This window comes from Cebus imitator, unplaced genomic scaffold (assembly GCF_001604975.1).
Source record: "Cebus imitator isolate Cc_AM_T3 unplaced genomic scaffold, Cebus_imitator-1.0 Scaffold31, whole genome shotgun sequence".
Lineage (NCBI taxonomy): Eukaryota > Metazoa > Chordata > Mammalia > Primates > Cebidae > Cebus > Cebus imitator.
In genome coordinates, this window is record NW_016107346.1 from 9082370 (window position 1) to 9098896 (window position 16527).

Consider the following 16527-nt stretch of genomic DNA (forward strand, 5'->3'; position numbering starts at 1 on the left):
TAATCCATCACATAAACAGAAGCAAAGACAAAAACCAGATGATTATCTCAATAGATGCAGAGAAGGCCTTCAACAAAATTCAGCAGCTCTTTATGCTAAAAACAATCAATAAACTAGGTATAGAGGGAATGTATCTCAAAATGATAAAAGCTATTTATGACAAACCCACAGCCAGTATCATACTGAATGGGGAAAAACTGGAAATATTCCCTTTGAAAACCAGCACAAGACAACGATTCCCTCTCTCACCACTCCTATTCAGCATAGTATTGGAAGTTCTGGCCAGGGCAATCAGGCAAAAAAAAAAGAAATACAGGGTATTCAATCAGGAAAAGAGGAAGTCAAATTGTCTCCCTTTGCAGATGACATGTCTGTATATTTAGAAGACCCCATCATCTCAGCCCAAAATCTCCTTAAGATAATACGAAACTTCAGCAAAGTCTCAGGATACAAAACCAATGTGCAAAAATCACAAGCATTCCTATACACTAGTAACAGACAAGCGAGAGCCAAACCATGAGTGAACTCCAATTCACAGTTGCTTCAAAGAGAATAAAATACCTAGGAATACAACTAACAAGGGATGCGAAGGACCTCTTCAAGGAGACCTATAAACCACTGCTCAAGGAAATAAGAGAGGACACAAACAGATGGAAAAACATTCCATGCTCATGGTTAGGAAGAATCAATATTGTTAAAATGGCCATATGGCCCAAAGTAATTTATAGATTCAATGCTATCCCCATCAAGCTACCATTGACTTTATTCACAGAATTAGGAAAACCACTGTAAACTTCATATGGAAACAAAAAAGAGCCCAGATAGCCAAGACAACTGTAAGAAAAAACAAAAGCAAAAACAAAGCTGGAAGCATCACGTTACCTGACTTCAAACTATACTACAAGGCTATAGTAATCAAACAGCATGATACTGGTGCCAAAACAAAGATATAGACCAAGAGAACAGAACAGAGGCCTTAGAAATAACACCATACATCTACAACCATCTGATCTTTGACAAACCTGACAAAAATAAGCAATTGGGAAAGGATTCCCTATTTAATAAATGGTGTTGGGAAAACTGGCTAGCAATATGCAGAAACTTGAAACTGGATCCCTTCCTTACACCTTATACAAAAATTAACTCCAGATGGATTAAAGATTTAAACATAAGACCTAAAACCATAAAAACTGTAGAAGAGAACCTAGGCAATACCATTCAGGACATAGGCATGGGCAAGGACTTCATGACCAAAAGCAATGGCAACAAAAGCCAAAATAGATAAATGGGATCAATTAAACTAAACAGCTTCTGCACAGCAAAAGAAACTATCATTAGAGTGAACCAGCAACCAATAGAATGGGGAAAAATTTTGCAATCTATCCATCTAACAGAGGGCTAATATCCAGAATCTGCAAAGAACTTAAACAAATTTACAAGAAAAAACCAAACAACCCCATCAAAAAGTGGGCAAATATACGAACAGACAGTTCTCCAAAGAAGACATTTATGTAGACAACAAACATATGGAAGAAAAGCTCATCATTACTGGTCATTAGAGAAATGCAAATCAAAACCACATTGAGATACCATCTCACGTCAGTTAGAATGGCAATCATTAAAAATCAGGAGACAACAGATGTTAGAGAGGATGTGTAGAAATAGAAACACTTTTACACTGTTGGTGGGAGTGTAAATTAGTTCAACCATTGTAGAAGACAGTGTGGAGATTCCTCAAGGATCTAGAAATAGAAATATCATATGACCCAGCAATCCCATTCCTGGGTATATACCCAAAGGATTATAAAACATTCGGTTATAAAGACATGTGCACACGTATGTTTATTGTGGCACTGTTCACAATAGCAAAGACTTGGAACCAACCCAAATGCCCATCAAAATAGACTGGATAAAGAAATGTGGCACATATACACCATGGAATACAATGCAGCCATAAAAAAGGATGAGTTCATGTCCTTTGCAGGGACATGGATAGAGCTGGAAACCATCATTCTCAGCAAACTGACACAAGAACAGAAACCAAACACCACATGTTCTCACTCATAAGTGGGTATTAAACAATGAGAAGACATGGACGCATGGAGGGGAACATCACACACTGGGGCCTGTCAGGGGATGGGGGGCTAGGGGAGAAATAGCAGGGGTTAGGGGATAGAGAGGGATAGCATTAGGAGAAACACCTAATGTATATGATGGGGTGATGGATGCAGCAAACCACCATGACATGTGTATACCTATGTAACAAGACTGCACATTCTGCACATGTATCCTAGAACCTAAAGTATAATTTAAAAAATGAAAATAAAGAAAGAAAACCAAAAGAAGACATATCATACTACAAATAATAACACAATAGCCGAAAACCAAGAATAAAGAGAAATAAGCTTAAAAGCAGTCATAGAAAAAAAGAAGATTCATTATATACATCCTATAGAGGGAAAATGTTATGTATCATGACTGTTTTTCTCAGATAAAAAGGTGGAAATCAGAAAACAATGGCTTGACATGTTTGAAGGTTAGAAAAAAAAAAAACTTCAACCAATAATTATTAAACCAGCAAAAGTACTCTTCAAGAATGAAGATAATGACTTCAAACTATGCTACAAGAGTACAACAGCCAACACAGCATGGTACTGGTAAAACACACACACACACACACACACACACACACACACACCAAACAGACATAGAGACCAATGGAACAGAATATAAAACCAAAAATAAAGCCACACAACTACAGTTGAATTATCTTCAACAAAGTTGACAAAAATAAGCAGTGTGAAGGACTCCCTGTTCAATAAATGGTGCTGAAATAGCTGGTGAGCTATATGCAGAAGAATGAAACTAGACCCCTACCTTTCACTATACATATATGAAAATTAATTGAAGATGGATTAAAGATTTAAACATAAGATCCTAGAGAATCCTAGAAGAAAACATAAGAAACATTATGCTGTTGAGGACTTAGTTATAAATTAAGTTATAAGTTGCAACAAAAATAAAAATTGATAAGTAGGATGTAATTCAACTAAAGAGCTTCAGCTCAGCAAAAGAAACTATCAACAGAGTAAACAGAAAACTTATAGTGTAAGAGAAAATATTTGCAAATATTTATTGAAAATATTTGTAAACTATGCATTCAAAAAAGATTGAATATCCAGAATCTATAAGGAAGTTAAACTATTCAACAAGCAAAAAACAAATAACCCCATTTAAAAATGGGCAAAAGACATAAACAGACACTTCTCAAAAGAAGACACATAAGTAGATAAGAAACAAGAAAAAATGCTCAACATCATTAATCATCAGAGAAATGCAAATCAAAACCACAATGAGATATAATTTCATACCAGTCAGAATGGCTACTAATAAAAAGTCAAAAATTTACAGATGTTGGTGAGATTGTGGAGAAAAGGGAATGCTTATACACTGTTTGTGGGAATGTAAATTAGTACAACCTCTATGGAAAACAGGATGGCAATTTCTTTAAGACCCTTTGACACCACTATAGGTTATCTACCCAATGGAGAAGAAATCATTTTATCCAAAAGACACCTGCCCTTATACGTTTATTGTGGCTCTATTAACAATAGCAAAGTCATAGAATTAACTTAAGTATCCATCAATAAATGATTGGTATTTTTAAGATGTGGGCTATATATATAGACCACATGGTGTGTAGACCATGGAATATTACTCATCCATTTAAAAAGATGAAAGTATGTCTTTTACAGCAACCTATATGGAATTGGAGGCCATTATCCTTAATTAAATAACTTAGAAACAAAGTGAAAAACCATATATTCTCACTTTTAAGTGGCAGGTAAACACACAGATATGAAGAGAAAAGTAGACAGTGGAGACTCTAAAATGTGGTAAGGGGCTTGTATCAGCCCGTTTTCATGCTGCTAATAAAGACATAGCCAAGACAAGGCAATTTACAAAAGAAAGAGATTTAATGGACTTATATTACAGTTCCATGGGGCTGGGCAGGCCTCACAATCAGGGCAGAAGGCAAGGAGGAACAAGTCATGTCTTACATGGACGGCAGCAGGCAACGAGAGAGTTTGTGGAAAGGAGCTCCTCTTGTTAAAACCGTCAGATATCATGACACTTATTCACTATTGCAAAAACAGCACAAGAAATTTTTTATTTTTTTATTTTTTATTTTGTCTTTAAAAATAGAACAGAGATGAAGGCAGAGCAAGATGGCAAAATAGGACTTTCCAGTGATTGTCCCCAACAGAAACATCAATTTGAACAACTATCTACACACAAAAATACTTTCATAAGAGCTAAGAAAACCAGGTGACAGATCACAGTACCTGGTTACAGCATAAAATGAGAGTATAAAGGATAGTTTTAGCTTACCTGCATCACCCCTCCCTGAACCCCATGCAGCACAGTGTAGAAAAATATCTCACCTGGGTAAAAAACAGGGAAGAAAGAATAGGACTTTACCTTCGACCCTAATACAGGAATTGACACAGTAAAATCAAGCACCAGGCAGATCCACATGGCCTTTGACTGCAGGCCAGTACTAATGGACTAAGCCTGTAGACCTACCTGGTGCCAAATAGAAACCCATAGCTGCTGTGAGATGGATGCAAGCTCTAGCCCATAGCACCACTGGCTGACTACAATGGCCACGAGCTAAAAATAACCCACAGTGACAGGCCTCAGCTGCCATGGCTTCAGTCATGCCTCGGTGCTGCACTAGCCTCAGTGTCCATGAACTTTGGGTGTGCCCCAATGCTGTATCAGCCACACCCACCATAAGGACACCCCCTAGTGCAACAATGTCTGTAGTGGTCACATGCCTAGGGACCACACCAGATGACTTGCCCAGAATCTCTGGACAGGCTTACTAATGAAGGATGTTCCCAGACAAAGCCAGACAGCACAGACTGGAATAAGCACCTACTTCTTTAATGCAGACATTGATATACAACCACAAGGATCAAGAACCAGTGACTGACCCTAAAAATATGGAGATGTATGCACTGCCTGACAACATTTTCAAAGTAGCTGTATTAAAGAAGCTCAATGAACTTCAAGAAAATACAAACAGTTCAAAAAAAAAAAATGAGGAAAACCGTAAGTTACCAGAATAAAAAATGTAACAGAGAGATTGGCATTATAATAACAAAACAGTAATCAGGGAGCTGAAAAATAACTGAATACAAAGAAAAATGCAATAGAGAGAGAGCATCAACAACTGAACTGAACAAGGAGAAGAAAGAATCTGGAATTTGAGGAGAGGTTATTTTAAAAATATACAGATCAGAAAAAAAATTGTTAAAGACAGGGAATGAAGAAAGCTATGGGACTTATGAGATAACATCAAAACAGCAAATGTTCAAAAGAGAGTAGAGAATGATAAAGGGGTAGAAAGATTAAAGAAATAATAGCAGCAAACTTTCTAAACCTGGAGAAACATATAAATATCTGGTTATAGAAAGGTCAAAGGTCTCTAATCCTCCAACTCAATCCAAATAAGACTACCACACAAGATATTATAATCAAACTGTCAAATATCAAAAACAAAGAAAAGAAGGTGAAATCAGGAAGAGATAAGAAACTAATAACATATAAGGAAGTTCTAATATGCCCAGCTTCTCAGCAGAAATCTCACAGGCCAGGAGAGAATGGAATCATATATTCGAAGAGCTCAAGGAAAAAAAAAAAGCCTGCCAGTCAAGAATTCTCTACACAGCTATGCTGTCCTTCCCAAATGAAGGAGAGATAAAGACTTTCACAGATAAACAAAAACAGAGGCAGTTCATTACTACCAGACCTGCCTTATAAGAAACGCTAAAGGGAATTCTTCAAGCTGAAGGAAAAGGACACTAATAAGTAACACAAAAACATCTGAAAGTATAAAACTCACTAGGTACACAAATTCTGAATATTCTAATACTGCAATGGTGGTTTTTAAATACTTATATCATTAGTATAAAGGTTATAGGACAAAACTATTAATAATAACCAAAATAATTTGTTAAGGGATGTGCAATGGAAAAAGATATAAATCGTAATATCAGAAATTCAAGATAGATTCAAAATGGGGGGATAGAGTTAAAAGTTCAGAGAGTTTTTGTGATCAAAGTTAACTTGTTATCAGCTTAAAATAACTTCTTATAAGATGGCTTTTGTCAGCCTTGTAGTAATTACAAAGCAAAAACCTGTAATAGATACACTAAAAATAAAAAGCAAGTAATTAAAACACACCACTAGAGAAAAATCACTTAATCACAAAGAAAGAGTAAGAAACAAAGAAAGGATCTACTAAACAGCTAGAAAACAATTAACAAAATGGCAGCAGTAAGTTCTTACTTATCATTAATTACTTTAACATAAATGCATTAAATTTTCAATCAAAATACATAGAGTGGCTGTATAAAGAAATACGATCCACCTATATGCTGCCTACAAGAGACTCACTTCACCTGTAAGGGCATACGGACTGAAAATGACAGGATAAAAGCAGATATTCCTTACAAATGGAAACCAAGGGAGAACAGGGGTAGCTATGTTTATATCAGACAAAATATATTTTAAGTCAAACACTGTAAAAAGAGACAAAAAAGGTTATTATATAGTGATAAAGGGTTCAATTCATCAAGAGGTTATAAAAATTTCAAACATATGCATCCAATCTAATTAATAATTATGAAAATATTAATAATCTGAAGGAAGAGATAGACTACAATACAACAATAGTATAGTAATAATAGGGGACTTCAGCATTCCCCTTTTACATGGACAGATCATCCAGAGAGAAAATCAACCAGAAAACTTTAGATTTAAACTGAACTCTAGACCACGTAGGCCTAACAGACATATACAGAACATTCTACCCAACAGCTGCAGAATACACATTCTTCTCAACTGCACACATAATATTATCCAGAATAGCTCATATGTTAGGTCACAAAACAAGTCTTACCAAATTTGAGAAGACAGAAATCATATCAAGTATCTTTTCAGACCACAATGGTATAAAACTGGAAATCAGCACCAGGAAGAACTTTGGAAAATTAACAAATACATTGAAATTAAACAACATGAATCTGAACAACCAAAAGGTCTATGAATAAATCAAAAGGTAAAATATTTCATGGGCAAATGGCATGAATAGGCATTTCTAAAAGAAGATATACAAATGGTCAACAAACATATGAAAAAGTGTTCAATGTCACTAATCATTGGGGAAATGCAAATTAAACCCATGATGGTACACCACCTTACCCCAGCCAGGATGACCATTAATAGAAAGTCAAAAAAATAGATGTTGGCATAAATGTGGTAAGAAAGAAAGGAAAGAAAAAAGAAAGGAAAGCAAGAAAGAGAGAGAGAGAGAAAGAAAGAAAGAGAGAGAGAGAAAGAAACAGAAAGAAAGAGAGAGAGAGAAAGAAACAGGAAAGAAAGAAAGAAAGAAAGAAAGAAAGAAAGAAAGAAAGAAAGAAAGAAACAAGAAAGAACGAAAAAGAAAGAAAGAAAGAGGGAAAGAAAAAGAAAGAAGAAAGAAAAAGAAAGAAAGAAAGAGAAAGAAAGAAAGACAGAGAAAGATAGAAAATGGAGGGAGGGAGGGATTTAAAAAGAATGCTTATACATGGGAATGTGAAATAGTACCACCTCTGTGGAAAACAGTATGGAGATTTGTTAAAGAATGAAATGTAGACTTTTATCTACATTTCCATCAATCCCACTACTGAACTGGTGAGTATCTACCCAAAGGAAAAGATGTCACTATCTTAAAAGGACACCTGCACATGTATTTCTCACAGCATAATTCACAATTGCAAAGATATAGAGCCAATGTAAGTGTCCATCAACCAATGAGTGGATAAAGAAAATGTGGCAAATACACACCATAGAATATTACTCAGCTATAAAAAAGAATAAAATAATCTGTTTTGCAGTAACTTGGATGGAGCTGCAGGCCATTATTCTAAGTGAAGCAACTCAGGAATGAAAAACCAAATACCATATGTTCTACTTATAAGTGAGAGCTAAGTTATGAGTATAAAAAGGTATACGAAGATAGTAGTATAATGGAATTTGGAGACTCAGAATTTGGCAAGGTCAGGTGAGGAATAAAAAACTACATGTTGGGTACAATGTGCACTACTTGGATTACAGGTACACTGAAATCTAAGACTTCACCACTATACAATTCATCCATATAACCAAAAACCACTTGAACCCCAAAATCTATTGAAGTAAAAAAATTTATTAATCAAATTAAATTAAAGTATTTATTGAGACAAATAAAAATGGAAACACAACAAAACAAAACATATGGGATAGAGCAAAAGCAGTCTAACAGGAAAGTTTATAACGATAAACATCTACCCCAAAAAATATCTCTCTCAAATAAACAACCTAATGTTGCACCTCAAGGAAGTTGAAAAACAAAACAAACAACATAAACTAGTAGAAGGAAGAAATAATAGAGATCTGAGCAGAAACAGAGAATACAAATACATAAAAATATCAATAAAGCAAAGAGTCCCTTGAAATGATAAACAAAATAGACAAACCTATAGCTAGACTAAGAAGAGAGAAGACTCAAATAAAATCATAGATTAAAAAAGGAGAAATTACAACTGATGCCGCCGAAATACCAAGGATCATAAGAGACTGCTGTGAACAACTATACCTTAACAAATTAGATAACCTAATAGAAATGAATAAATTCCTGGACACATACATTCTACCAAGGTTGAATTATGAAGAAATCTAAAATCTGAACAAACTAATACTCAGTAAGGAGATAGAATCAGTAATAAAAAAATCTCCTGGCTGGGCACAGTGGCTCATGCTTATAATCCCAGCACTTTCGGAAGCCAAGGCAGGTGGATCACCTGAGATTAGGAATTTGAGACCTTCCTGGCCAACAAAAAATGACCATATGAGGCAATCCATTTGCTAATTAGCTAGATACAACCATTCACATATATATTCTTCAAAGCATCATGCTGTACATGATAAATACATACAGTTTCATCTGTCAATTTTAAAAGTAAAAAAGAAAGGATGAAATTAAGCATTATTTAATACATGGACTGACAATTGCACGTCTCCATAATACACATATATTGGGGGCACACATGCGCATTTACTACTGATAGGGATGTAAGATCAAAGCAAGCTCAGAGACCTGTGGTTTTTGAGGGGCCTTCAGAACTGATGCAGCCACCTCAAAGGCTAAATGGCAGCATGCTGGTTATTTGTGAGTACTGTACCTTCACAATGTGGGAATCCAATCTGTGACACAATCTGTTTCAAGGTCAATTTGTTGCTCTTAAGCCCATGCAGTTGAAGCCATGTCTCAGATGAAATGAGCCTCTGCTCAGCTAAGTCTGTTTTGGTGTTACTCCATCCCTCTTGCCTCTGCAGCTGCTGCTCAGAAATGGTAGAAGAAGATGAGCCTGATTTCTCCATCTCTGGATCAAGATCTAAGTCACAGCAACCTCCTGTAAGGGCAATTGTAAAGTCAGATTTCCTGAAAACTTGGAAATAATCTAACGCCAACAGAGGACTGGCTTAACATAAATTACAGTACACTCATGAAGTGGAATTCTATTTATCAGTTAAAATTATAGATGGATATTTGGTAGAAAAGAGAATAATCACATGAATTGCTAAGAGGTATCCATAAAGTTCAGTATTCAAATGTATATATACACAAAAACTTTTAGAAAGATATACCACAACAGGTTTAGAGTACTTTTTTCTGTGTGGTGGTAGTATGTGTGGTTTTTGCCTTTTCTATATTGTTGAAATTTTTGCATTATTTGAATATTTCTAAAACGGGATTTACTTTTCTTTCTTGAGACAGAGTCTTGCTCTGTCGCCCAGGCTGGAGTACAGTGGCATGATGTTGGCTTACGGCAACCTCTGCCTCCCAGGTTCAAGTGATTCTCCTGCCTCAGCCTCCTGAGTGGCTGGGATTACAGAAGTGTGCCACCACGCCTGGCTAATTTTTTGTATTTTTAGTAGAGACAAGGTTTCACCAGGTTGGTCAGGCTGGTCTCGAACTCCTGCCCTTGTGATTCGCCCACCTTGGCCTCCCAAAATGCTGGGATTGCAGGCATGAGCTACCACACCTGGCCAGGATTTATTTTCATAATCAGAAAACTACAAAGCTCTTCCATTTTCAAAAAAAATAAACACTTGCTCCAGAACCTTCACCACACATCTATATTCCAATTACAATCACACCTCATTGCTCCCAATGAGGATGAGAAGGATAAAACCCTGACAGGTTTTATGAGTCGAACAGGTTAGTGGTTAATTGGGAGCTGGTGGCAGCTGGGAACCAGAGCACAGCTCAGCCCAGCTAGAATACATGTATCCACTTTCTGAATGTTTTATTGTCTGGAGTTTTGCTCTACAATTGGACTTAAGCATTGTGGCCCATGTAGCCGTCTGTTCTGGGATCAGCTGGACCCAAGGCCATGTGCAACATATTAAGTGTATCTAGACCTGCCTAAATATAGCTAGTGTAAGCAAGAGGGAAGGATGGGGCCAAACTATAATGCAATCTTAACCTGCTCACCACAACTGGGCAGGTGACCTGGAGGAAGTGTAGAAAGTTCTGCATACTTCCGTATCCAGACTTCTCAATGCATGTAAACTGATACCCTGAATTGTAAAACTTTTAACAATGAAAACATGTTCTTGCCCTATTTCTAAAACTTTAACTGTATTTCCTAAAAGTTTCACTGTCATGACATGAAAATTCAAATGCAAAAATCAGTTGGACCAAGTCAGAGAGGTTTTATACAAAGAAGTTAGAAGTGTCATTAGCAAGCACTTATTTAACATCAAGTTATGTGCAATTTACATTTAATCCTTATAATAACCTTAGGAGGCAGGTACTACTCTTAGTTTCATTTTACAGATGAGGAAACCGATACAGACAGGGGTTAATTAACTTGTCCACAATCTCACAACTAGTAAGCGCTGGAGTTGAGATTCTAAACCAGGCCATTCAGCTTCAGGGTCTGCATTTTGTGATCTTTAGTGTAATAGAAGCAATGCAGCCACTTCCATTTGTTGGTCCTTTTATATGCTCCAGCTCACAGCTTCTTCATAACCGTATCAGCTACTCATTAGTAACACCACTTATATTTGAGGAATCAGAAGCTTTGAGGATTTAACGAACTTGCTCACAGGTTCTGCCACAGCCAGTAAGTAAGAAAAGCAGGAGTCAAAGCCACTTCTTAACCACTCTGCTCTCCTTACCATTAACCTCCTCCAGCCAGGTCTTACGGGACAAGCCAATCTGCTTTCCAGTAGGACTGCATTCTCATAGGGCCCCAGGTCCTCATCAGAATGCTCATCTTTATTCTCAAAGCTCAGACTCACTAAGCTTCTTGGCTTATCATTCTCAAAATTTTAAAGATAATGAGGCTGGGTGCAGTGGCTCATGCCTGTAGTCTCAGCACGTTGGGAAGATCGCTTGAGTCCAGGAGTTCAGGACTCCCCTGAGCAACATAGTGGAGAACTCATCTCTACTAATTGTTTTTTTTAATTAGCCAGGTGTGGTGGCGCTGTAGTCCCAGCTACTCAAGAGGCTGAAGCAGGAGGATTGCTTGAGCCCAGGAGTTCAAGGTTGCAGTGAGCTCTAATTGCACCACTGCACTCCAGCCTGGGCAGCAGAGTGAGACCTTGTCTTTAAAAAATTAATTTCCATTTCAAGGTTTATGTGAATTTGTATTGTCCACATATGTTGGGTTATAAAGGTATACAAATTACTATGATTGGTGAAGATCTGTCCTTCTTTCTACAAAGGCTCAATTTGATGAGAATGTTACAATATTATTTGGAGAGCATCATGTAGGAGTGGAAAAGTTTAGAATCAAAACTCAGTGTAAACCCATTCTGCCACTTTAAGGTGATTCCACCTCTCTAGGATAGTGATACCACCTGCACACCCTAACTGCCAGGGCTATTCAAGGAACAGCTGTGCTGATGTATAAGTTATGTGTAGATATGCATTTTACATATTGGAAACAGCTATGTACAAATAAATGATCCAAAAGTCATGGTTCCTTAGTCATTGTATTTTGTTTCATAGACCCACTTTTTTAATCCCCAAGCCTCCAATCATATTGAGCTAGAAAGTTTAGAATCACAGAACATGAAAACAAGGGCAGACTAATATGCTTCAACTTTCTTCTGAGGATCTTTCCACAAAGACTGGAGCTGAAAATCTTTTAAATTTGGTTGGTTGTTCCAAGAAACCAGAAAGGGAGACTCAGAAGATATTTTTTTTAACTATTTCATCATTTCAGTTAATTTTGCCCTTTCCTGAAACACACTCACCTCCTACAATATTCTTGCTGAAGGGAGTACTAGGTTTAAAAGGGAGCACTTTTACATAAATTGCCCTAATAAGATTTTGTAAAGTGGATTTTGGAAACTTAAGGAGGAGTTCAGAAGAGTCACAGGTGTTGTTTTTAAGCTAAAGGGACACGTTTTTGATCTCAAACAAAAGGCAATCAAAAATTCTCCAGCATTGCTAAGGTGCATGCCCCAGTCCCTTTTGCACTCATATGACTTTTTTAAAAATTAATTTAAAAAATTAATTTAAAAAAGTGAGGGCAGGGGGGTGGGAATTGGCTCTACTGGATCTAAGAACCTGAATGGTTCAGTCTGATTCAGATCTTACCTCCAGGGTTTTCTAGCCTGAGAATATTTGTATTGTCTGAAATGAAAGCAGCCAGGAAAAAAAAAAAAAAAAGGACGTAAAGGGGGAAAGCGAGAAAAGGCATCTCTCAACAGAAGGAATCATTTCACTCAAGCGGGATAGGAACTATTCTGTCAGAGCAAGGAAGCCTGCTGAGGGCAGGGACCTAACAAAGTAACCCCCTTCTCCCCACTGCACCCCTAGTAGCTCACCTGCTTTTCCACCTCCATGCTGGTCTCAGATGGCTCTCCTATTCGGACTCCTAGCCTGCAAGGCTCGTTTCAAATGCTGCCTCCACCATTAAGCCTCCCCAGAACTCCTTAGCAACATTCTGCAGCCCCTCCCTGGGAAAACCCTAACTTTTGCTTTGATATATCATCTCTATGGTCTTGGGTACTTCAGGCTTGTCCTAGCTAGACTTAAAGATGGTTCAGCTCATGCCTGTAATCCCAGAACTTCGGGAGGTCAAGGCGGGCGGATCACCTGAGGTTGGGAGTTCAAGACCAGCCTGACCAAAGTGGAGAAACCCCATCTCTACTAAAAATACAAAATTAGCTGAGCACGGTCGCACATGCCTGTAATCCCAGCTACTCAGGAGGCTGAGGCAGGAGAATCACTTGAACCTGGGAGGCAGAGGTTGCAGTAGCCAAGATCTCACCATTTAACTCCAGCCTGGGCAACAAGAATGAAATTCCGTCTCAAATAAATAAATAAATAAGACGGTTCAATGACTGCAGAGACAAACTACAGGAAGATTCTCAGCACAGGGCCTCATACCCAGCAGGCACTTTATGTGAGTTGAGATGAATAAAATTGATCACTCAGATTTACTGAGAGAATCCTGATCTTGTTCAAAGAAGGCAAATATTCATAGTGTTAATAAGACTAATATCAGGAAACAGCTCTTTAAAAAAAGGGATATATTGGCTGTTCGTGGTGGCTCACACCTGTAATCCCAGCACTTTGGGAGGCCAAGGCGGGTGGATCACCTGGAGTCAGGATTTCGAGGCCAGCCTGGCCAACATGATGAAACCCCACCTCTACTAAAAAATACAAAATTTAGCCAGGTGAAGTAACACACGCATGTAATCCCAGCTACTAGGGAGACCGAGGCAGGAGAATTGCTTGAATCCAGGGAGCAGAGGTTGCCGTGAGCCGAGATCGTGCCACTGCACTCCAACCTGGGCCACAGAGTGAGATGCTATCTCAGAAAAAAATAAAGGTGATATATTATTTTCTGGCTAAAACTATGCTATTTATTTATTTACTTATTTACTGTTATTCAGAGTTTCCTCAGCTGAGATTATTATAAATTAGGAAACCAAAGAACCCAGAAGTTGGAAACAACATAACAACATACCCAAGTTGAACACTGCCCTAAGGTTTTTTTTTTTTTTCTTTTTTTGAGACAGAGTCTCGCTCTGTCACCAGGCACCAGGCTGGAGCGCAGTGGCACGATCTCAGCTCACTGCAACCTCTGCCTCCCAGGTTCAAGCAATTCTCCTGCCTCAACCTCCCAAGTAGCTAGGACTACAGGCATGCGCCACCACTCCCAGTTAATTTTTATATTTTTAGTAGAGACGGGGTTTCACCATGTTGGCCAGGATGGTCTCGATCTCTTGACCTCGTGATCCGCCTGCCTCGGCCTCCCAAAGTGCTGGGATTACAGGCATGAGCCACCGCGCCCAGCCACCCTAAGATTTTGTTTCTTTTTTTTTTTGAGACAGAGTCTCACTCTGTTGTTGCCCAGGCTGGAGTGCAATGGCGGGATCTTGGCCCACTGCAATCTCCACCTCGCAGGTTCAAGCAATTCTCCTGCCTCAGCCTCCCAAGTAGCTGGGATCACAGGCATGTGCCACAATCGTCGGCTAATATTTGTATTTTTAGTAGAGATGGGGTTTCACCATGTTGGCCAGGCTGATCTTGAACTCCCGACCTCAGGTGATCCTCCTGCCTCGGCCTCCCAAAGTGCTGGGATTACAGACGTGAGCCACCATGCCAGGCCAACATTGCCTTAAGTTTTAAAGGCCATCCCAAGAACCATACAGAGTTTGGGGAAGTAGGAAAGTGTTTCCTTAGAAGAAGAAGGAAGTGTAAAAGGAAAAACAAGGAAGTGAAAGTCTGAGCTGAAGATGTGAGCAGGCAAAGCTTTGGGGAAAACAGAAAGGTTAAGCTGGCAACAGTCCCAGGGCCTCAGCTATCTGAAACGGATGTTCCTGGGCTTCCCTGGGCTACAGTCTTGTGAAGTCCTCATGCCCTTAGAGAAAAGGTCGTATGTGCTCAGAGGTTCAGGGACAGTGCTGGGTTTAGAGTCCATTAATCCAGTTTAGACATTCAGTAAGCTTCTAGCTACTTTATTATCAACACCTTAAATTTCCTATATCCCTGTTAGTTTCTAAAAAAGAAGTCTGGGCTAGGTGGATATCTCTCGTGATTTAAGTGAATTTGTGAACAATGATTGTTCCAGGAAGAAAGGAAACTGGGACAAAGCTTCATGATGCATCCTGATGCAACTGTTCCCCAGAAAACCTTAAATCTCCCCCCATTTTTTCTGCCCTTAAGAGACAAGTCTTGGTTGTGATCATTGGCTCAAATAATGTGGACAGAGACAAGGATATGAAATGGACTGTCCTACGGTTGAGAAAATAGTCAAGAAGAGAAAATCCGAGACTACTTGGAGTGCTTTAGCAGGGAAGGTCATTGCTGAGAAGAAACGGAGAGCTTCCAAGAAAATGAAAGGGAAAGCTCTACCAAATAGAAACTAAACTTACCTATTAAGTGTTATTCCCATAAAAGAAGGGTGAGAGAAAGTGATATGATTGTGAAACCATGTAAGTGTGGAATAGGAGGGAGCCAGAGGCCTTTCCAGGACAGAAAGTTGTGGGGAGCTTTATTGCAAGCAGATAGCTTTGGCTTTTAAACTATACATAGTTATCATTATGTACAAAAAATGTGTTTATTCTGGTTCCTGTGTTCCCTCCGAAGCCCAGGCAGACTTCTTCATCTTAAACTGCTGGCCTGTGGCATAGACAGAAACTAGGAAACCCGCTTCTCCACCAGAGCAGCTGGGCGTGGGCTGGGCTGAGGCGCGATGGAAAGAGCTCTAGAGTAGGAGAGGTCAGTACCTTGACCCTCGGCTTGACCCGGGTAGCAGACGGTTAAGTGGGCCAGGGCAAGTCACCGAGATTTCCTGGTACTGTTTCTGCGTCTGTAAAGTGGGCATGTAGTCCAGTTCGGAGATGGGATCCTTCCAACACTTCCCTGGGCGGCTCGTTGGAAGGCTGGGCACCTCGGCGGCTCTGGCGCGGCAGGGATCGCTCCCACACTTACTAGGCAATATGTCGGGTGGAAGACGAGGCGGCTCCCGCTCAGGAGCTACCCTCCCATCCTCCCGGGCCCGCCTGACCCGAGAGGGCGGGCGAGGTAAGCGTCCCGAGCTGGTGGATAAGGCAGCGATTCCGGCGGGCGAAGGCTGCGCGCCGGGGGCGAAGGATTCCAGCAGTTCGAGGTCTCTGTGACCCGCGCCTCTGGTTCCCAGCGCGGCAGGTTGACGACGGCGTCTCCGCGGTTGCCTGGACACGGCCAATCACAGCGCGCCTCCCGGAGCCGGCCCCGCCCACAAAGCGCTCCCTCAGTGGTGGGGGGGCTGGCTGGGGAACCCCGGGCCGAGGAGGCGGGGCGCCGAGGTAGTCCGCGAGTCAGGTACGGAAAGCTGGGGTCCAGGACCACCCGGCCCGGGACGACCTTCACTCTCTACTTCCAAGTAGAGGCCACGCTAGAGGGACAGAGCGGATGTCCTTGCC

General features: G+C 39.7%; 1 protein-coding gene across 2 annotated transcripts in view; it reads right to left on the reverse strand.

Annotated features, from left to right (window-relative positions):
• VWA3B (von Willebrand factor A domain containing 3B) overlaps positions 1–16298 on the reverse strand; it is a 232069-nt gene extending 215771 nt beyond the window's left edge. For both annotated transcript variants that reach the window (XM_037736937.1, XM_037736936.1), the window contains exons 1-2: positions 16055–16298; positions 9273–9503 (exon numbers count right to left, since the gene is read on the reverse strand). In XM_037736937.1, the coding sequence (XP_037592865.1) occupies positions 9273–9471 (199 nt within the window). In that variant the 5' untranslated portion in view covers positions 9472–9503; positions 16055–16298. The remainder of the gene's footprint in view (positions 1–9272; positions 9504–16054) is intronic.
• Between the last annotated feature and the right edge of the window lie 229 nt (positions 16299–16527).